At 53.5% G+C, this 19,331-nt stretch overlaps 6 protein-coding genes and 1 non-coding gene across 7 annotated transcripts; 4 read left to right on the top strand and 3 right to left on the bottom strand.

Moving 5' to 3' along the window:
• The first annotated feature begins 1,217 nt into the window (after window positions 1–1,217).
• Window positions 1,218–2,043, top strand: BO94DRAFT_188564 (uncharacterized protein). Its single transcript, XM_025606025.1, has one exon. The coding sequence runs from the start codon at window positions 1,377–1,379 to the stop codon at window positions 1,959–1,961; it is 585 nt and encodes a 194-aa protein (XP_025464672.1). The 5' UTR covers window positions 1,218–1,376; the 3' UTR covers window positions 1,962–2,043.
• An 819-nt stretch (window positions 2,044–2,862) lies between these two features.
• On the bottom strand, window positions 2,863–2,935 carry BO94DRAFT_t238. The gene has a single exon. It is a non-coding gene; the product is annotated as a tRNA-Lys (tRNA).
• Window positions 2,936–3,657: 722 nt separating this feature from the next.
• BO94DRAFT_522744 (uncharacterized protein) lies at window positions 3,658–5,535 on the top strand (the record flags this gene model as incomplete). Its single annotated transcript, XM_025610192.1, has 3 exons — window positions 3,658–3,908; window positions 4,105–4,529; window positions 4,647–5,535. Exons 1-3 carry the CDS (start codon window positions 3,756–3,758, stop codon window positions 5,533–5,535), a joined length of 1,467 nt encoding a protein of 488 aa, XP_025464673.1. The 5' UTR covers window positions 3,658–3,755.
• Window positions 5,536–5,923: 388 nt separating this feature from the next.
• Window positions 5,924–6,784, top strand: BO94DRAFT_537961 (YjgF-like protein). Its single transcript, XM_025612386.1, has 4 exons — window positions 5,924–6,041; window positions 6,205–6,218; window positions 6,295–6,468; window positions 6,565–6,784. Exons 1-4 carry the CDS (start codon window positions 5,996–5,998, stop codon window positions 6,709–6,711), a joined length of 381 nt encoding a protein of 126 aa, XP_025464674.1. The 5' UTR covers window positions 5,924–5,995; the 3' UTR covers window positions 6,712–6,784.
• Window positions 6,785–6,995: 211 nt separating this feature from the next.
• On the bottom strand, window positions 6,996–11,515 carry BO94DRAFT_188702 (C2 domain protein). Its single transcript, XM_025606026.1, has 5 exons — window positions 9,491–11,515; window positions 9,254–9,439; window positions 8,726–9,197; window positions 8,093–8,677; window positions 6,996–8,029 (listed from the first exon to the last, which is right to left on the bottom strand). The coding sequence occupies exons 1-5, from the start codon at window positions 11,422–11,424 to the stop codon at window positions 7,136–7,138; spliced, it is 4,071 nt and encodes a 1,356-aa protein (XP_025464675.1). The 5' UTR covers window positions 11,425–11,515; the 3' UTR covers window positions 6,996–7,135.
• A 507-nt stretch (window positions 11,516–12,022) lies between these two features.
• BO94DRAFT_537965 (uncharacterized protein) lies at window positions 12,023–13,059 on the bottom strand. The gene is made up of 4 exons (XM_025612387.1): window positions 13,043–13,059; window positions 12,841–12,963; window positions 12,458–12,769; window positions 12,023–12,395 (listed from the first exon to the last, which is right to left on the bottom strand). Exons 2-4 carry the CDS (start codon window positions 12,961–12,963, stop codon window positions 12,366–12,368), a joined length of 465 nt encoding a protein of 154 aa, XP_025464676.1. The 5' UTR covers window positions 13,043–13,059; the 3' UTR covers window positions 12,023–12,365.
• A 231-nt stretch (window positions 13,060–13,290) lies between these two features.
• Window positions 13,291–18,758, top strand: swr1 (putative SNF2 family helicase/ATPase (Swr1)). Its single transcript, XM_025606027.1, has one exon. It carries the CDS (start codon window positions 13,504–13,506, stop codon window positions 18,640–18,642), a length of 5,139 nt encoding a protein of 1,712 aa, XP_025464677.1. The 5' UTR covers window positions 13,291–13,503; the 3' UTR covers window positions 18,643–18,758.
• The last annotated feature ends 573 nt before the right edge of the window (window positions 18,759–19,331 follow it).

Genomic DNA, 19,331 nt, shown 5'->3' on the forward strand with positions numbered 1-19,331 from the left:
CGGCCCCTCCAATGGCGCCATGATGCAAGTCACTGATTCCAGGTTATGCACCCCTCGCGCTGCTGCTGAAAACCCGCCGTTCGCTCCCCTCACTGGTCAGGGTGTCTATCTGGCCTTTCCATCATTCCATGGTCTCGCGTGGGGAGACCGGCCAGTGGACAGGTCGACTGGCCTTCCTGCTGGTCCTTCCCTCCGTATCAGCGCGCTGTGACCCCGACTGGATACTTCCATTCCCCTATGCTGCAGCGAGTTTACGGTGTGATTGCGCTGTTTTACCTGTTGGATCCAGCTGGCCCAGGTTGGTTGGTAGTAGTAGATAGGGCACCTACAAGAGCCATGATACTACAGTGCCTGACTGCGTGTGCCGGCCATGTCCATCGGTGGATCAACCACCGCCGGGGATCGTCATGCTGCGCTGGACTGTCCCCATCCTTAAGCCGAGCGACTGTCGAATGTCTACACAGTACTCCGTTATTATTATTATTATGGCCCCTTCCCGAGACGGACAAACATTCGTCAATAAATAACAATAATAACCACGGTCCGATCGACCCCGCTGTTCGCAATCCGATTCTATAAATAAAGTCATAAAGCCGTTCATTACGTCCTCGCCTTGGGGTGACAATGGCAGCAACATCACTCCCCGCCCACCACAGCCACCGCTGGCCTCGAAGTGTCGGCTTCTAGACCCGTCTGCGACTCCAGGTGACACGTGAAACTCTTGGCCCATCCCAGTGGAGGTTTGGGACGATCAAGAACCGGTTGGCCACACCGCCGTGCTCGCTCGCACTAGGTAGGTAGATAGACGATAAGCCCGGCGATTTGCTGGCTGGATGAACGCGCTAGAGGATTCATCCAGGATAGCTAGTCCTACTACGGAGTACGGAGTACTAGGTATCTAGTAGTAATAGTAGTATGAGTTGGCCCGCCAATCCACCCCCCAACGTTGTAGATTACCGGATCGCCGGTTAATTAAGAGCATGGCCGGTGGCTGTTGAACCTGCAGCATCGCCCTCTCGCCAATGGTCGCGCAATTCCCGGTGGTTTCTGAATTCATCCCCGGCCTCTCATCGGCTGCCCTTTAAGCATGTTTCAAACGGGCCCGCTGTTTATCTATCAACACCTACCTTACCCCCCCCCTGCATTGCCTCAATTAGCAGTTACCTGTGCAACAATGCCATCTATATTCCCCTCTATTGTTCTAGACTTCCTTTTGTCTTGAAGGTACTCACATTTGTGACATGCTGTCTTTGGACTGGATGGCTAGACCCGGGTGGCCCACGGTCAGTCGCCTGGGCTTCCTTCTATGCAGCATCAGTTACCGATAGACTTGCCCATATCTTGACTTCGTTGTGAAGGCGACGCCCCTGTGGCTCATGGTTCCCTCTCTACCGAAAATTCTCTATCCGTATCACCCTGCTCGGCCCCCGGCATGCTGCAATCTACGACAAGCCCTGGCCGGCGAAGGTGTGCGAACACAAAGAACGAAGAGCACTCTGGGAACACCTGGTCCTGAGGGCGCCCTGCTTGCGGGCTGGCTGGGGGTTGTATCGTTTCTAATGCTTACCCCCGGTGGTGTACTAGCTTCATTAACTTGCCGTCAAAAATGCCCCAGTGTTCCGGCCTTTCCTAGTCTACCATCTGCTGAGGCTTCGGTTCCCGGAGTGCGACGGTCATCACGGACCATATACCTTGGCCGGGTTGGTACTGAGGAGCTGCCCCTGGCCTTCCGACATGCAGCACTCGGCACTGCCGTTTCAATTGGAGTCTCTTTTAAAGAATACCAGGGTGCAGCCATATTCTGGCCCATTTTGTTGGGTGTGGGGAAGGTATTCAGTTACCAGGTGATACTACTCCGTGCTGTTGAAGCTTGTTTATCCTTGCCTTGCCGGCGGGAGGGGTACAAAGGCTTCGCCAAACCTGCTGTTTTCTACTCCGTACAGGCAAGTGCAATCTTATGACAGGCTAGTGCATTCGGCATGGCCGACTATCTATATAGGGCAGGTGATGGATCTCAAGCAACGGGGTAAATTATCTAGCTGGGTTGGTGCTAATTAGGCGCTTGGGGTCTGGACAATCGATACCACCCAACACGCACGTTCCTTGATTGCCAATCCAGGTACCATCAACTGGGCTCCACCAGGCTCATCCGAGGCGCATATCCGAGGAAACCCGGAGCTCCTGACAATAATGTGTGCGTGTGCGTGTGCATATATAGTGTCGATTGCGAACCTCGAATGGCATCCTGCATCCGCATCTGTTTCCGCGACATTGCCACTGGCCATTTCTTGTCCTGTACAAATCCTCTAAAACCAGACCATGGTGTGGCAGCATTCTTAACGCCTTGATTCAAGGAACTGTGCAGGGAGCCCGTGTGGTGCACCTGCTTTACGATACATTGTAAGCAACCAGTTACGTAGGTGGACGGCAGGCTAGCCACTCTGCAGCCAGCAATGCCGCAGCATCGTGGCGGCGCGTGCATGCTACTAATGCATGCCGCAAACACACCATGTACGCACGGATGGCTCGCCGTCTTCTGGTCAGCCATTCCTGGGCAGCAAGGCCGCGACGGATGGTTCAGTATCAAACCCTACAGCGGGATTGTCGCTTTTTGCGCATCCCCGTGTTCATTTGGCCGGGGGCGGGAAGGCTTCATGCACAGGGTACATCGCCGGGGCTTGGTCAATAATTGTGTGGATGGGACGCCATACCGGCTGTATGCTAGTGCCAATGTGTGTGGATGGCATGGTGAGCATAAAGAGCGGATTCTATATCCTACCGTTTCTATTGATTTGCTACTTTTAGGGTCTGTGGTATTGAACGATGACCCCCCCCCCAAAAAAACAAATGTATTATAAGAAAAGCCGAACGCGGGGGTTGAACCCGCAACCTTGAGATTAAGAGTCTCACGCTCTGCCGATTGAGCTAGCCCGGCTGGTTAATGAATCCCACGGAAAAGTAATGCTAGATGTTCCAGCCCCAACAGTCATCTATACAAATTGAGGTGAATAGGGAAATCAATATATCTTCACACTTCCATAGATGAGCAAATATACCTTGCCTAGCTTCCTACATCTGCGCAGCTCTGTTTGCCTTCAATCACTGTCATACCATGGTATTTAATCCTATCCGATATGTGTCTGCGTCTATTGCTTGGGCCGCTGAGGGGGGTTAGTTGACCAAAGTTGGATATGTATCACTGTGATCACTATCCATTCCCTATGAAATTTGATATACTACTCCAAAACATTTCTTGACCAGCACCATATCACAGCTACAAGACTAATCCGCCCCTTCTACGGATCCGACTTAAGAGTAAAGCTGCAAGCAATCAAAATCCCCTCCAAGCGGGCCAGCCCGCCAGGAAGAGCCGCTGAATGCATGCCTGATGTCACACCACCAGAACACCATCTAATAGTACTCCGGAGATAGACCTGATCGGCCCGACCTTGCAGCGGCTACTGTGTAAAGTCGAGTTACGATTGATGCGTCCACTTTCGACGGCATGTCCAATACTTCCAGGTGATGTTGCTGGCCACCGCAGACAGCCACGCTGTGCCGGCCCATCACGTGCAAGTCGCACGGACCAACTCGCTTAGTTTTCCGCCTATTTAATGCCGCTTGAGGCTATTCTGCCTTTTCCGCTCACTTCTCCCTCGATGTTCTTATTCCGCACTTCTGCTCAGTGCAGAAGTGCTCTGTTAGATCATCACATGTACAGCGATCTACAGTACTGTAACCCTCAGACTTGACCAATGATGTCCCCTGCACCTATCGCTGCAGAAATGCAGCAAGACCAGCGGCTAGAAACTCTGGCCAGAGCTTTCGAAGCTCTTCTGATGACCACTCAACAACTCAACTGCAAGGAGAAAAGCTTGCAGCAACGGCTGGAATATGCCTCTGACGAGGTAACTACGCCCCACCCCCTTTTCGTTGCGTACCCCCCCCCCGTGTCTCAAAGGACGAGAAAAAACGATTAGCTCTAGATCAGGAGTCGCTTTTGCGGCGGTGACGGATAAGTCATGTATTATCTGATGAGACTTGACACATTTACTTTGCTTCATGCCCATGTATACCTGAATGCACATGCTAACGGGTTCTCAGTATCTCAAGCTCGCAGGAAAGCTCCCCGGCGGAGTCGATGGTCATACGAAAGTCGTCGCGGATAAGATCCTTGGTCGCCATCCCGAGTTTGACCACCACAGAATACAAATCATAAAACCCCCGGACGTAGTAAAGGCGCTTGCCGAGTCCGGAAACGTAGGAGATCTCGCCCTTACCGCTATAACGGAAGGGCTGACGTGCTACCAATCCATCATACCTCCACATGAGGTTAGGCCGCTCTCGGATTTCAGCTCGTGTCTTGTCGCGACGAGAGCCGGAGTGCCTGCTCCCCTAGAGAAAGACTTCACTACCAAGGGCACGCAGGGAAGTTTGCGTTGTCCCTTTGCGAAGCATAACAATAAGACCTCTGAAAACGGGGTGTCCAATGGGATTCAAAGTCCTCTAAAGGATCAGAATGGGGATGCGTGTGGACATGCCGAACTAGACCCTATCAAAGCCGAACAAAGTGATAAACGCTCGAGTCGGGCACCTTCGACGCGGTCGTCCGCCACTCGATGCCCAGTTTCTCGATGTCCCATAAGGTATCTAGACCAGCATAGTCCGGAGGAGATAGCCGACTATGTTGAGAGGCACAAGCACGAGATCCCTAGAAGCCATGCTGTCTGCGTTCAACGGTACCAGCGGGACTCGCAGACCATGCGGCAGCTGGATGCAAAGTACGGTAGCCTTATCAATATGATCCAGGGCTTGTCTGCCAAACATCGGGCGTTCCTACCGGAGCAGAGCCAAAGTGGCACGGCAGCCTCGAGCTCTTCTGCCGAGCGAGTGGAGAAATGGGCGCAGGAAGTTGGTCAGAAGTCGGAGCTACATCCAACAATCAAAGAGGAGGAAGAAGAGGAGGAGGCGGCGGCGGCTGCTGGACAGGAGGAAGAAGGAGAAGAGAGAAAGAGTCGGTTTGATCGTCCTCTGCGTGAAGTCCGGGTTGGCGAATCCCCAAGCAGGCCCTGGGGGATTCCTGTCCCGGTGACGCCTCTACCTCCTACTGCATCAGCTCCCGATTCCCCAGTTGTACCTGCTGCGACCCTCGACCCGGCACCAACCAAGCCTCCCAAAGCAGCGGCCGCAGACCTACCCTCGATGGGGCCTCTTGGTGAGACGGCTATGGGCCCCCCCGACACAGCGCCAAAGAAGGGTCGGTGTCCCTTCGGACACGGTGCGCCCTCTGGTGACAAACCAGCACCCAAGATGGAGATGGAGACCATCCCCAAGCATGATCAAGTGGATTCAGCCGACAATCCTGATGAGCAGAACGACGATGAAGCACCCGATACTTCTCCCAGCCCACCGAATCAACCAACGGCCAGTATCGTGTTCAACGGACCGGTGTTTTTTGGGTTTTCAGCAGAGCAGACTGCCGCGTTTATGCAGCAGCTGGGCAAGCTGGGAACGAATGGACTAGCCCAGATGTGACGGACTTAATGACATGATTTGATTCTTCCTGCATATACTTCCCGCATGAGATATCCACCTGCCTGTATACTTTAGCTATCACGATGCCATGACTCTCCGCCCATGATGGTGTTGTCGGACTGTGGTTCCGCGCTGCATCGTTCGTTATTGCTACCCACCAGATACTATCCATCCAGGTCTGTCTATATGTAGTAGTAGCTCACCGGTCGACGACGTTGCCCCACCGATGTCGGGCTGGGCGGGCCTGGATTGGCGACTTTTCCGCGGAAACAGGCGGGCGTCGCAGCCTGCCAGCTTCCCATCCCGCCGCATCTTGCTTGCCCTGCCCCTCCCCCTCATGTCCTCCTCCAGCTCGCGACTCCTTTTCTCCCGTCTTGCCTCCCCTCGTCTCTCTCCGTCCCTTCACTCTCCTCCTTACCACTCTCGTCTCCCCACCCGCATCCCCCATCAATTCGTCACCATGTCCACCGGTCTCGACATCGTCCACACTGCTGGCGCCGCCCAACGTAAGTCCCCTCCCACTTCAATGCCAATTGCATATCCAAGTCCAGCAGAGCGCAAAGAATTCCCCCCCCCCCCCAGCCAGATATCCCAAGAACCCAACCCAAATCAACTTGCATATCAATTATCATGTACCGCTAGCTAACCCGACCAACCCGAACTCTCCAGCCGTCGGCCCCTACGTAAGAACCAACCCCAACCACCACAAGAAGGATCATCCAGACCAATCCTAACCCATCCACGCGCACACACACACAGTCCCAAGCCATCAAAGTCAACGGCCAGATCTTCCTTTCGGGCCAGATTCCCCTCACCAAGGACGGTGTTCTGATCCAGGGCTCCATCACCGAGAAGACTCGCCTCTGCTGCGAGAACATCAAGGCCATTGTTGAGGAGGCTGGTTCCAGCGTCGAGAAGATCTTTAAGGTTACGGTGCGTTAACCCCCTTTCTATCCCTTATGTTATGTGGTTGGCGAGGAGACTGGCAATTGGTCATGGTTGGCTGATGGTTGGTGGTGTCGTGGATAGGTCCTGCTCGCCGATATGGCCGATTTCGATGAGATGAACCAGGAGTACGCCAAGTTCTTTGCTCATAAGCCTTCTCGCTCCTGCTTTGCTGTTAAGCAGCTGCCCAAAGGTGTGCCGGTTGAGATTGAGTGCATTGCTTTGGCCTAAGGGCTGGATATGAATGTTGATAGTTGAATAAACAAGCAATTGCAGAGTATGTCTATATATTATTATGGCACGGATGTCTTCCGTGGCTGGTTGTATACAGGTTACCATGGTAGATATACCCCCTACGATGTCATTGACGGTCATGCTCGTGACGACCCTTTGTATGCATGGCTGCTTGGATTAAACTACAATTATGCTATGTAAAAAAAAAAAGAAAAGAAAAATAGTCGACAGCTTCCCAAACAACGTCCACCCTGTAGGCGCAGTGCTCCCTGAATTGCAAACTAGATTTGGGAATCATCACGTCCATATCAAAGAAGCCAAACGATGTTGCATCATGCTGAAACGCAGAGTGAAACACAGTGTGAAAGTTAACAACAACATAACAAAAGACCGCGAATGTCGGCCCAGTCCCTCCGAACCTTCATCGCCGGCCCAGGGTCCCAGTCATCCTGCCCCCCGCCCCCGCCATCAGGCTCTGTTTCACAATGGCATCTGCCGCCGCTGCCGCCGCCAGTCGCTCCTTTTGCCGACTGCGGTCGCGCAGATAGCCTGCGGCTTCTGGACGCATACGTAGAATTCGGAGGATCATGTCGTCGTTCGGCTCAGCCTGAGCCTCCCGCCATTTCTCCTCCTTCATCTTCTTCATCGTGCCAAGGTTCCGCGAGAGCATGATGCTCTTGGCCCGACGTGCGCTGGGGAGGCCCAGGACGCTGCCGGTCCCCGCGGCACCGAGGTGTGGTGGAGCAGAGATCCGGTTCTTGTTGGCCTGCTGGCGAGAGATCGTCGCAGAGGCCATCCGCTCAGAGGTGCGGATCAAAGTCTCGGTGGGCTCGAAATAGAAGAAGTTCAGGGTCTGAATCTCATGGTATTTGGGCGATTTCAAGATATCAATTGAAACGCCATTGGCTTCGCCAGTTTCTTCGTCAACGGCGTGGAAGAAGTTCAACAGAAGCACCAGCCAGCGCGAGACAACATCCACCTCTTGCATTGTGAGGGGCTTTTGGTGGGAGGGTTTGTCGGACAATGGGGGTACCAGCAAACTCTCGATGGTAGCAAGCACTTCTTTCCACAGACGTGCCATGACCATTTTCATGGCCTCCGAGGTGAGAGTTTTGTTCATGATCGCAAAGTTATCGTTGAAGTAGTCGAAGAGGGGGGTCAGCGCGTTTTCCACGTCCGCATTGGACGGGGTGGCAGTGGTCGATTGGGCTCGATTCCGGTTCAAGAAATTGGATACGCTGGAAATACTCAGCCCTCGGGATAACAATGATTTCAACGTCCGGCGCGATAGACAATGGCTGATATATGCGGAGAGCTAGAGTTTCCGATGTCAGCAACGGTTCTGAAGACGCCCGAGAGATGATGGCCTATTGCTTACCTTTTCCGTGATCTTGCGAGTCATGTCCCTCTCCGTCCGCTTCAACGTTCGGAACGCTTTGCCGAAGTAGAACTGTATGTCATCGCGTTCCCCTTCCATGCTCACGCGAAGTAGCAGTCGGCCCTGTGTATCCAAATCGAGCCAGTACTCCCTTGGCAGGAAATCGCTGAAATGCACGGGGTCGAGCTTAATAGAAGTCCGACCGACGTAGTCGTGGTCACCGACGGCATCCCAATCCCAGATTGTTGCGATGATATTAACCGGCCCCTGCGTTGTTATGTCGACAGCATCGTCCCACCGCGGGTTGAGGTTGTTGTAGATAATGCGAGTTTTGGCTATGCGCTTCTGGTATTCGTCGGCCAGCACAACGTAGGGGTCGCTTCCACCGTTCATATCGCACGCCTTCAAGTCTTCTGCTTCCACCACCTTGACAGTGAAAACATATGTCGTAGACTTACGGATCTTCTGGAGCTGGGGTTGAGCATGGCTTGCTATCACTTCTGCGCAACCGTCAACATTGATTTCGGTTTCCAACTTGTCTAGCTGAGAAAGGGCATATTCGACGTTATTCAGTTTGACCAGAGACTGGATCCTCGTTAGCCGGGCTGACAGTCTCTAGATGGAAATACATACCTCGGGAAAGAATTGGAACGGCTCGATTTTTTCTTTGCTCGTCCATGCTTCCTTGGCAAATTGCATCAGCCTCTCTTGGGCGGTTTGGTTCATAGCAGCCTCTTGATCGGGAGACAGTCGATCCATCTCCCTAGCGAACATCTGCTCCAAGGATTCACAGTATCTTGCCACGCCGCCCCCTATGGATTTGGACAGGGCGGTCATGAACTTGGCGTACTGGAAATCATCATCCCACTCAAGGGAGATCATCTGCTCGACAACCTGATTGAAGGAGCGAAAAATGTCGATTACAGATACGCTATGTCGGTTTTCCTCCGGAACCGCTTCTTCCGCCATGCCGTCCGCTCGAACACTGAAAGCATCTTGCTTGACTGCCTGTTCAACCCAGTCCGCAACCTTTGCATCAGTCAGGCGGATCCACCGCCACACAAATTCTTCCATCAGACCCTCGACATGGAATGGGAAGGTGACACTGTATTCTTAGTTAGCGCTGACTCCATCGGGCAATCCCCCGGGGGGGGGGCGTACTCAGGAAGGGCTTCGGTGAAGAGACGACGGATGTCCGCCAGCTGTCTATACAGGTCGAATCCATCTTGAATATCGGTCTCCTCACCCCTCACTTTCTCGAGCTCAATAATCCTAATTACCATCTCGTGAGCATCCTCTGAGAATATTGGAAGCACATTGGACAGCAAGATCAAGTAAGGGTTGACTCTGCATTTCAGTCAGCGAGCAGCACATTGAATGGTAGATACGGCGTCTTACCCCATGATCTCAGGATTTTTCCGGTAACGTTTTCTAATTTTCTGTGCAAGTTTAGTGATGGCATCACAAAGTTGGATGATGTGGTCCAGCTCCCAGGACTCCGGCTCGACTGGGATCAGTTGTCCCAAAAGCTCTTGATACTTCTCAGCTGCTTTTTGTGCGAGCCCGTCCTGCACATATGAGCGAAAACGCTCGATATCCTCGAGATCCTCGGTGTAGTTAGGATCCAGTTGAATATGGTTCTCCAGTACATACATTACCGGACCGATGGGACGAGGCTTTCCTTCGTAGCAATCCATCATCACATCGTACAGCTCCCTGAGCAGGGCTTCATGAAGGGAGGATAGTATTTGCTGCATTAACAGAAGGTCATGGATCGTCCACTTCTGCCTGTCATAAAGAACGGAAGCGACAAAGCTACTGCGCCTCTTGCCTTCTGCAGATGAGGACTCTTTCACGAAAGTGAAAGCCGAATCAAGTGTATTGAGATCGATTTCGTTATCCACAAACTTGGACCGGGCAACATCCAGAAACAAGACTATCCTGGAATAGTTGGGGATCCGCCAGCGAAGGCAGACCTCGTTTAGGAACTCCGTCGACTGTTTTGAAAAGAGCTTCATTGACGGTACCTCCGACGTAGCCTGCGTCGCCTCGATCTCGCGGTCTTTCAGGTCATGGCTCAGGGTCCGAGCTAGTATAAACCGATACATAAACCGGGGATCTTGAGGTATGTACGTATATGTATCAGACTCATCCGAAGGCTCAGTACCGTCATCGCCCAAAGACAGTGAACTGAGATCCAGAGACTGATCTATGACATACGACGACGGCCTATCGGAGTTTGTCCTCGAGAGCTCCCCCGCCGGATCCTGGTCACCAGCATTTGGATTGAAATGTGGAAGCGCACCCGGGGTGCTTTTGGCGAGTTCTGGGTTCGACTGTACAATAGCAAGCATCATCTGCGACAAATCAGGGCCCTCATTTTTCTTCCAAAGCTCATATGCTTCCTCACTTTCAAAGTCTTCCTGAGACAATGTTTTCCGAGTCTTGAGGTTTAGATGAGCCTGGTAAGCTTTCAAATCCTGCAGTGCCGATTTTCCGGTCCAGGCCCCTTTATTCTTATCTATGTCTGCCTGTACCTGGCTTAAATTCACGTCAAAGATTCTCGCCACGTGTTGTACAAGTGGCATGTCCTTGACATCGTAACTTAGAGGGGCAACAACTTCCACCGTAGTTGTGCCGTTTGTCTGCACGAGATCCTGATCCTGGGAAAGCAGTTTGTTCTCCAGGACCGACAGACGGTTTGCCAGCTCAGGTCGTTCTTTTGCCCAGTCGTGATCCTTTAAGATAAGCGCGAACAAACGAACGAAAAGTGCCACGTGTCTGTCTACCATAAGCTTCCAGTGATCATCTTCTGGGTCTTTTCCTTTGCTAAGCTCCTTAGTCGCATTCGAGTAGAAGATTAGGACGAGGTCTTCGGCCCGCCGGTCCTTCTCCATGCGCTTCTTAAATGACTGGTCCTTAAGGGTATTGAGAAATGCAGCGAATGTCCTCACGACCAGCGTGTCTTGGTATTCTTTCCGCTTTTCCTTTCCAATCAGGACGCCTGTCAACCTCTTCTCCAGCTCTGCGATGAATCCATGAGGGATGCGGGTACTCTTGGAGTCTCGCACTAGAGAGAAATCGCTCATCAGGTCGTGAAACGAGGTAGAGGCCCTTTTAGGCCTCTGAGGGACGGGCACATTCTGCACACGACGCGAGCGAGGCTGGAGGAGATAAGCTAGGTAGGCTACTCGGAGAGCGTAATTGTAGGCTGTTGAGGAGTTGACGGGGCGTCTGCGGGACCCCGAGAGACTGCGCGAATGGCGGGATTCATTCTGAAGGCTGTTAATCCGTCGGTTAATGCCTCGGGACTGAGTAGATGCCGTCGACATGAGCGGGAAGATGGAAACTCGGGGCTCTATCCAGATCTTGCTGTGTTCGGGGGTGAGAGGGGAGGAGCGGAGGGCGGGACCATGGATGGAGAGGAGTCGCTCGCGATCAAACCACCAGCATCAGCTGGAGGGGGGAGGGAAATACCACGCAAGAAAGAGAGCCTGGGCAAAATCCCTCAATTCTCAGAATCGAGGAGGCGGAGCCAGACTGGGTGGGAAACGCCGCGGGGAATGTTGGCGGCTAAAGGGACGAGCAAGAAAGGGGCAGTGGTCGTTGTTGCGGTGGTGATTCACAGTGGTCCACGGTGGTGGTTGGTGGTCTGCTCTGCGGCACCTGAAACAGAAAAAAGCTCCCGACCCGACTGACGTAGTGGGCGTCTTGCTGCCAGTCGCACCATCGTCAACCCGCCAAACCCCTGGCCCAGAGATGCCAAATATTCGACAGCCGAGGGACAGGCATTCGCGCACTCCCTCTGACATTTCTACCGTGTGCATTCCCGCGCCGTAGGCATGTGGTGGCTACTTTCGTGATCTAGACCGCTTAGTCTACATCCCACGGGCCAACTGGGGAATCGCGTATCCATTACAGAAAAGCAGCCCATTGCAGAGTATCCTCAGATATAGCAGACTCGAGTGTTCTTTTTCCCTGATCACCTTTCCCGGTGGTCTCCTCCCTAATCGCCTGTTTGGACCCTTGGATCATGATTATATGATTCTTCCTCCCCGTATATGGAGTTCGCGCTCGACACTCTAAACACCCCCACCCCACCGTAAGTGTGCATCAGCAAGGGAGATGCCGTAGATATCAGAGCCTGGAAAATACTTCCGCACGCCCGGTCACCAGGACGAGCCCTCTCCACCAGCATCGACTAAAGAACACCGCCATGGGCGCCGAGAGAAATAATTCGTATTGTATTTATGTACACACCATGTAGATCTGCTCACCAGCTGGCCTCAGTGGGCTTACGAGCCTACATCTCCTTTGTTAGCGCATGGGCTGACCGATATTCTATAAGGGGAATCAGGCACGCACCGGAGCAGCACCCGGTCCTCCGAGCTCTTTCTCCAAGCCGTCGGGATAGGTTCTGGGGACGCTGGGCCTGTCAGGGTAGAATAGGCTGACGACGCTGCACACTCCCAGGAAGGTAACAACGAACGCTCCGAGCTGGAAGAGACCCTTGCGAGCTGTGACGTGGGTATATTGTTCGGGGCTGAAGACACCAAGAATCTCGTTCTCCTCGTGGACAGGCTCGCCAAAGTTTCGTCTCTCCTGCTTGTCCCACCAATCGCCATAAGGGTCTCTGAAGGCGCGCTTAACACGGGGCGGGTTCTGGTAGTTGCCGTTCTGCATGACGAGCCCAAGCGGTGTCAATCGTTGGAGGAAGCTAGAAATTGGGGTCCTAGTACACATCCTACCTGCAATGGGTCTTCGGCCTCCGCAGCCGCAAGACTCCGGACCTGGGAGAATGAGGCACGAGGCACGGTGTGCCGGGCGGCCACCTGAGGCAGGCGGCGGGCCAAGATTCGTTGGGCCAGCATCTAGCGATCTAGGTTAGCAATGGGATCGAGGCGGCCGGAAAGAGAGGACTAGCGGGTGGCAGAGCTCGGGTGAACTGACTGTTTGTGCTGTCGAGAATTGGGGGAATGAAGGGAGGTGAAGACAACTAGGGGTGGACCGGAAGGCTCAGACGGACCATGAGATGAAGTGCAAACGGCCGTCTCGATGACGGGATTTGGGGGGCTGTGATTGGTGGAGATCATATATATGCCTCAGGCAAGGATGGTCGCGGGTGCCCTGCCTGAGGTTGGCCGCGTTGCTTACATACTCAGATCCCCCCCCCAGTACTCTCTTCGTCACTCTATGAATGAAAAAACCACCTCTTCACGCAAACTTGCCATCCCTGTGGTTTTCCGTTCACCCGTCACGCCCCCGTGCCGATAACTATGCCAAATTTCTGGTGGCACCTTGACTCACTTACCGCTACCCATTGATGCCATTTTCTTCCCCCTTGACCGCGTCCTCGTTGGGAAAACTGGGGTCAGCTGTGCACAGGGCCCCTGTCTCCGTGGTTACAAGACATGCAAAACGGCAGTCCGAACGGAATCTCCCACCAAGATGAATGCGTGACCCCCAAACCCGAGGCCTTCTCGACCGACCTTCCTTTGCCCAAGCATCCAACCGAGTCGCTGACCGATGATTCGATTCCTTCCGAGCTTAAAGAGAACGAAATCACCCCCGCAACCGATCAGCTCGAAGGTCCTCCCTCCAAGAAGCGGAAGCTTGTCGGTCCTATTTCCTCTCGTCGCTCGACCCCCCGTGCAGCATCACCTCCATGGAAGAAGGCTGGTGTCGATGGGCCAACATCCTTCATCCAGGATGGGAGGCGTAAGTCCTCCCGAGTCAACGCGCTCCCCCTCGATTTGCAGAGTCCATCCGACAAAAGACACACGCGCAAGGCCCAGAATAAGGCCATAGGCAGGAATTCTTCCAGTGCTACGAGGGGAGTCGCTTCCCTGTCGTCGATGTCGCCGTCGCAGCCGGAGTTAAACGCGAGGTCGGTCGGGGGCAGCACCGCAGTCAATGGCTCCCCGAGGACTACAACTATAAGAGGGTCCGCCAGCAGGCGCCGTCGTATCTCTCAGTCACCCGCCCCCAGGCAGCCGAACGCACGAACACGATCCTATAGCTCTGGCACTTGGCGCCGGACCTCGAATATTAGCTCTGTCGGCTCCAATCGACCACATCGTTCCTCTATGAATAACGTCTCGGTGTCAATGGTCGACGCCGATGATGCGGAATATGAGGATGCGGAAGAGGATGAGTTTGGTCAGCGGGGTCCACGGCTGCGGATCAAGGTCAAAAGGCTGCCCATCGGCATTCAGCATCCAGGGCACGTCCTGGCCCCGCGGAAGTACGGCTCGTTCAAGGAATGGTTGGAGAGTGAAGATGGGAGAATACGAGATTCTTCGGTACTCACACCGGCTGGCGCGCTCGAGGAGGCCCTGAAGAGGCGTCGAATAGCAGTAGCAGCTGAATCGGGAGGACTCCTAAGCCCGGAGGTTTGCTCTGCATATCTGCCCGAGCAACAAGAGGAGCCGCCACAGCAGTATTCGCACCAGGACCATCTTGTCGCGCATGCGTTGTACTTCAAGAAGCTCCTCGACCAGGAACATAGGCGTCATCGCAACACGGCCAGACTATTCGCTCAGTGGTGTGCGGACGCGTGGAAGAAGCGTAACAAGGACCCGGAGGATATTCTACGGGAACAGCAGGAGGAGATGCGCGGAAAGCGCAAGCAGCTGGCCAAGGACCTCCAGAAGATGTTCGACCTAGCTCGAGCGGAGGTGGACCAGATGCGTTTAGCACGTTGGGAGGAGGAGCGGAAAGCTGAAGACCAACAGGCTTTGGATCGTGCGATCAAACAATCTACAATGCTTTTCGAGAAGCGCCGCATGGAGATTCTTGGAGAAGGCGGGAGCGACGTGCCCGATTCCAGTGATGGGGAGCAAGAGGATACGGATGAGTTATCGGATGATTCGGAAGATGAAGATAATATGTCATCTACGGACTCAGAGAGTGAAGATGAGGAGAACATGGATGATGACGAAGGCTTGACTGCGGAGGAACTGCGGTTGAAATATGCTAACCTGCCCACCAATAACAATGATTCCGATCGCGAGTCAGTGGCTTCTGATGCCACAGTTTTCTCCGACCGAAGTGATACCTCGGACGTTGATCGTGCCATAGATCGTGCTACCGAGTCCCTGGTTTTGTCAGCAGAGATGCAGCCTGAGCTCGAAGAAGTGGATCCCGTGCTCCTGGACGACAGCGAAGAAGACTCTACTGATATGGACGGCGATATGGACGACAGCGAGGACGAAGAATCCGAAGCCGACTCTGACGCGGAGAGCGATGGGCCTGGATTATTGGGTTTCTTTCCCTCCAATGATATGGCACTGAACTATAGCAGCCAACATAGCGATGCTGATGAGGGCGATGATGGCGTGGACGTGGGCGACGACGCCGATGGCAAATTAACATCAGCTGCAGAGGATGACGACGAGGAACCGGAGGATCCTGATGAGGTCTCCCTCGTGCCCAATGGACCGGCGCGAGAAAAATCAATACCGCATGATCAAACCGAAGTCCTTTCTGCTACTGACCCCGAGCCTGTGTCGGCATCTCTTTCTGCCCCTGACTCACCCGTCAATCCAATCGATGCCAAATCCCAGTCGGTTGTTGAACGTTCCTCGGAGTCAACTCCTGTGCTTACTCCCGCCGAAAATGAGACCCCCGATGTCGAAATGACAGACGTCTTTGACAATGAAGACACAGTTCTGCCTGACGAACACGATGAAATAGTCCAGGATAAGCCCCCTGAGGAGAATGACGATGTCCATCACGATGTCCACCACGAAGCCTACCAAAGCGGCGAACCCTCGAGTGAAGCATCCCCGGGGACACTTGCCACCAAACCATCGGAGCCCGAATCTGTCTCATCGTACGAAAATCCAGAGAAACCCCCGCAGCCGAGTGAATCTCCTGCTCCTGGATTGAAAACGCTGGTACCGCACCTTCTCCGAGGCACTCTGCGGGAGTACCAGCATTTTGGTCTGGATTGGCTTGCTGGACTCTATACAAACCACATTAACGGCATTCTCGCTGATGAAATGGGTCTTGGTAAAACAATACAAACGATAGCATTGTTGGCACACTTGGCCGTGGAGCATGAGGTTTGGGGTCCACACTTGGTCGTCGTGCCCACCAGTGTGATTCTCAACTGGGAGATGGAGTTCAAGAAGTGGTGTCCCGGCTTCAAAATCATGACCTATTATGGAAACCAAGAGGAGCGTCGGCAAAAGCGAAAGGGCTGGATGGATGATACAAGTTGGAATGTCTTGATCACGTCCTACCAACTAGTCCTGCAGGATCAGCAAGTTCTGAAGAGAAGAAGCTGGCATTATATGATCCTTGATGAAGCGCACAACATCAAGAACTTTCGCTCGCAGAGGTGGCAAGCCCTGCTCACGTTCAGAACCCGGGCTCGACTCCTGCTCACCGGCACACCGCTCCAAAACAACCTTACTGAGCTATGGTCGCTACTGTTCTTTCTAATGCCTTCCGATGGCGATGAAGAGGGGATCGAAGGGTTTGCAGATCTGAGGAATTTCTCAGAGTGGTTCCGACGCCCTGTGGAGCAAATTCTAGAGCATGGCAGAGAAACGATGGATGAAGAAGCAAAGCGAGTGGTCACCAAGCTGCACACCGTGCTTCGACCCTACATCTTACGTCGTCTTAAAGCCGATGTGGAGAAGCAGATGCCGGCCAAATATGAGCATGTCGTCTATTGCAGACTCTCGAAGCGTCAGAGATTCCTGTATGATGGCTTCATGTCCCGCGCGCAGACAAAGGAAACCCTTGCGTCTGGAAACTACCTGTCCATCATCAATTGTCTTATGCAATTGAGGAAGGTCTGCAACCATCCGGACCTCTTCGAGACCCGGCCCATCTCTACGTCGTTCGCGATGTCCCGTTCTGTGGCTACGGACTACGAGGTCAAGGACCTTCTCGTTCGCCGGCGATTATTGTATGAGCACCCACTCACCAGGCTCGACCTAGACTTTCTCAACTTGGTACCCATCTCGCGAGAAGATATCTCTCGGCGGTTGGCCGATGACAGTACCAGGCTCATGGCGTACGGCCCCTTCAATACGCTGCGGGAACGCCAGTACCACCGCACCAACTGGCAGATGAGCTTCAATGGCACCACGGTGCAGTCTACCTTGGATGCGCTCGAGAACGAGTCTCGGAAGAGGAGGATGGCAGAGCTAGAGAGATGTCTTTACTTCGAATCCAAGCGTCACGGTCGCCGTCCGGTGTACGGATCAAGTCTCATCGACTTTCTCACGGCAGATAGCAAGCAGCGGCCTACCTCTAACGGGCCCCTGCGAAAGCGCTCCTTGGCCGACTGGCTATCGAGCCGGTCGTCCATCCTCGCGTCGATGATCTTGTCTGTCGAAGAACGTTCTCAGGCCATGGATGGATATGTTCAGAGATTCGCCTGCGTTACCCCTGCCGCGGTGGCGTCTGGGATCACCGAGGCAGCCCTGACTCCCATAGAAACCAGGTACCTTACGAAGAAAGAGCGGTTTCCGTCATATGACCCATTCCATGAGGCACAGATGCGTCTCTCCATCGCATTCCCCGACAAGAGACTGCTGCAGTACGACTGCGGCAAATTACAGAGACTCGATAAGTTGCTTCGCGACCTCAAAGCCGGTGGCCACCGGGCCCTGATCTTCACCCAGATGACCAAGATGCTCGACATCCTGGAACAGTTCCTCAACATCCACGGACATCGATACCTCCGGCTAGACGGTACTACCAAGGTCGAACAGCGTCAGATCCTTACTGATCGCTTCAACAACGACAACCGGATCTTGGCATTCATCCTGTCCAGTCGTTCCGGTGGTCTGGGTATCAACCTGACAGGCGCTGACACGGTCATCTTCTACGATCTAGACTGGAACCCCGCAATGGACAAGCAGTGTCAGGACCGTTGCCACCGTATCGGACAAACACGCGACGTGCATATCTACCGATTTGTCTCGGAGTACACCATTGAATCCAACATCCTCCGCAAGGCCAACCAGAAGCGCATGCTCGACGATGTCGTCATCCAAGAAGGGGAATTCACGACCGACTACTTCACCAAATTAGATGTCCGTGACATGATCGACACCGAAGATGCCCTCGAGAGCCAGGACGAAGCCAGTGCAGCCATGGACCGGGTCCTTGAGAACCGCGTCTCCGGCAGTGCCCGTGTCTTCGAGCAAGCCGAAGACAAAGAAGACATCGACGCAGCCAAGAACGCCCAGAAGGAGTTGGAACATGCAGATGACGGCGACTTCGATGACCGCACCCCTGGCCAAACTCAGGCCGGAACACCGTTGGCGACTGGGCCCACGATCGGGCCCGAGGAAGGGACTACAACAGCGGGTGCAACTCCTGGACCGCAACTGTTGGCCTCGCCGCAGGTACACGCAGCTGACGAGCCCGTGGATGTCGAGTCCCTGCAGCCGGGACACATCGACAACTACCTCCTGCAGTTCATGGAATGGAATATGAAGGACGAACCGCTCGTCCTGCCAGCAGACAAAGGCAAGAAAAAGTCCAAGAAGGGTAAGGAGCATCGTCTCCGCAAGAGACGTCGTTGAAAGATGAGACGAGAAATCCGGACATGAGGGACAGGATGATGGAGTGTGTTAGGCTACGAAAAGGACCAAAGCAACAAGGCAGCACGTCCTATGTAATTCTATTTGCATGGTTATTTCCCTTTCTTTCTTTCTTTCTTTTCTTTTACTTTCTTTGTACCTCCTCCACTTGGGCTCTAGTTGTTCGTTTTCCTATGTGTGCGCACACGCACATACTTCGGATTCCCCCCCCTCTCAAGCCTTGATAGCGCAAGGTGATGAAAAGAACAAGGGATGGTGTTTAGCGGGCGTTAAATTCTCTCTGTTTTCTCCTCTTTGCTTTTTGTATCCGGGAGAGAAAGGGGCCACCCTCCAAAAAGACGAAGAAGGAAGATCTCTCTGTAGATGCTGCTGTTGTATCTTATATTTTACCATTCATATTTCTTATCCTTCAGCCCTACTTTATACTCCAACTTCTTTATCTTCTGGTTCTACACTTGGATGTCGCTCCTGTGTGCCTCCATGGAGGCTTGACATGATTGGATGGGCATGATAGTGCTACTTAAGATCTAGAATATACCTAAGCGGAAGTATGAACCCAGCCCGTCCTGGCTTTACATTACGTGCTTCTGGTCACGATGAACTGTCCCAAACATTGATTTTCAAGTGACCACCCAGTGTTGGCCCAACCGTTTAGAAACCGTCGCGGGCGT

Source organism: Aspergillus sclerotioniger, assembly GCF_003184525.1.
Source record: "Aspergillus sclerotioniger CBS 115572 chromosome Unknown BO94scaffold_25, whole genome shotgun sequence".
In the NCBI taxonomy this organism is placed as follows: Eukaryota; Fungi; Ascomycota; class Eurotiomycetes; order Eurotiales; family Aspergillaceae; genus Aspergillus; species Aspergillus sclerotioniger.

What these genes read in the sequence shown, in the direction of transcription:
- BO94DRAFT_188564 (XM_025606025.1), top strand. Translation starts at nt 1,377, where the DNA reads ATGGTTCCCTCTCTACCGAAAATTCTCTATCCGTATCACCCTGCTCGG.
- BO94DRAFT_537961 (XM_025612386.1), top strand. Translation starts at nt 5,996, where the DNA reads ATGTCCACCGGTCTCGACATCGTCCACACTGCTGGCGCCGCCCAAC. An exon ending in AGAAGATCTTTAAGGTTACG is followed by an intron (nt 6,469 to 6,564) that starts GTGCGTTAACCC and finishes TGTCGTGGATAG; the next exon opens with GTCCTGCTCGCCGATATGGC.
- BO94DRAFT_188702 (XM_025606026.1), bottom strand. Translation starts at nt 11,424, where the DNA reads ATGTCGACGGCATCTACTCAGTCCCGAGGCATTAACCGACGGATTAAC. An exon ending in CGTTCCAATTCTTTCCCGAG is followed by an intron (nt 8,678 to 8,725) that starts GTATGTATTTCC and finishes ACGAGGATCCAG; the next exon opens with TCTCTGGTCAAACTGAATAA. An exon ending in CTCGCAAGATCACGGAAAAG is followed by an intron (nt 8,030 to 8,092) that starts GTAAGCAATAGG and finishes CGGAAACTCTAG; the next exon opens with CTCTCCGCATATATCAGCCA.
- BO94DRAFT_537965 (XM_025612387.1), bottom strand. Translation starts at nt 12,963, where the DNA reads ATGCTGGCCCAACGAATCTTGGCCCGCCGCCTGCCTCAGGTGGCCGCC. An exon ending in AGGCCGAAGACCCATTGCAG is followed by an intron (nt 12,770 to 12,840) that starts GTAGGATGTGTA and finishes CTCGTCATGCAG; the next exon opens with AACGGCAACTACCAGAACCC. An exon ending in GAGGACCGGGTGCTGCTCCG is followed by an intron (nt 12,396 to 12,457) that starts GTGCGTGCCTGA and finishes AAGGAGATGTAG; the next exon opens with GCTCGTAAGCCCACTGAGGC.
- swr1 (XM_025606027.1), top strand. Translation starts at nt 13,504, where the DNA reads ATGCAAAACGGCAGTCCGAACGGAATCTCCCACCAAGATGAATGCGTG.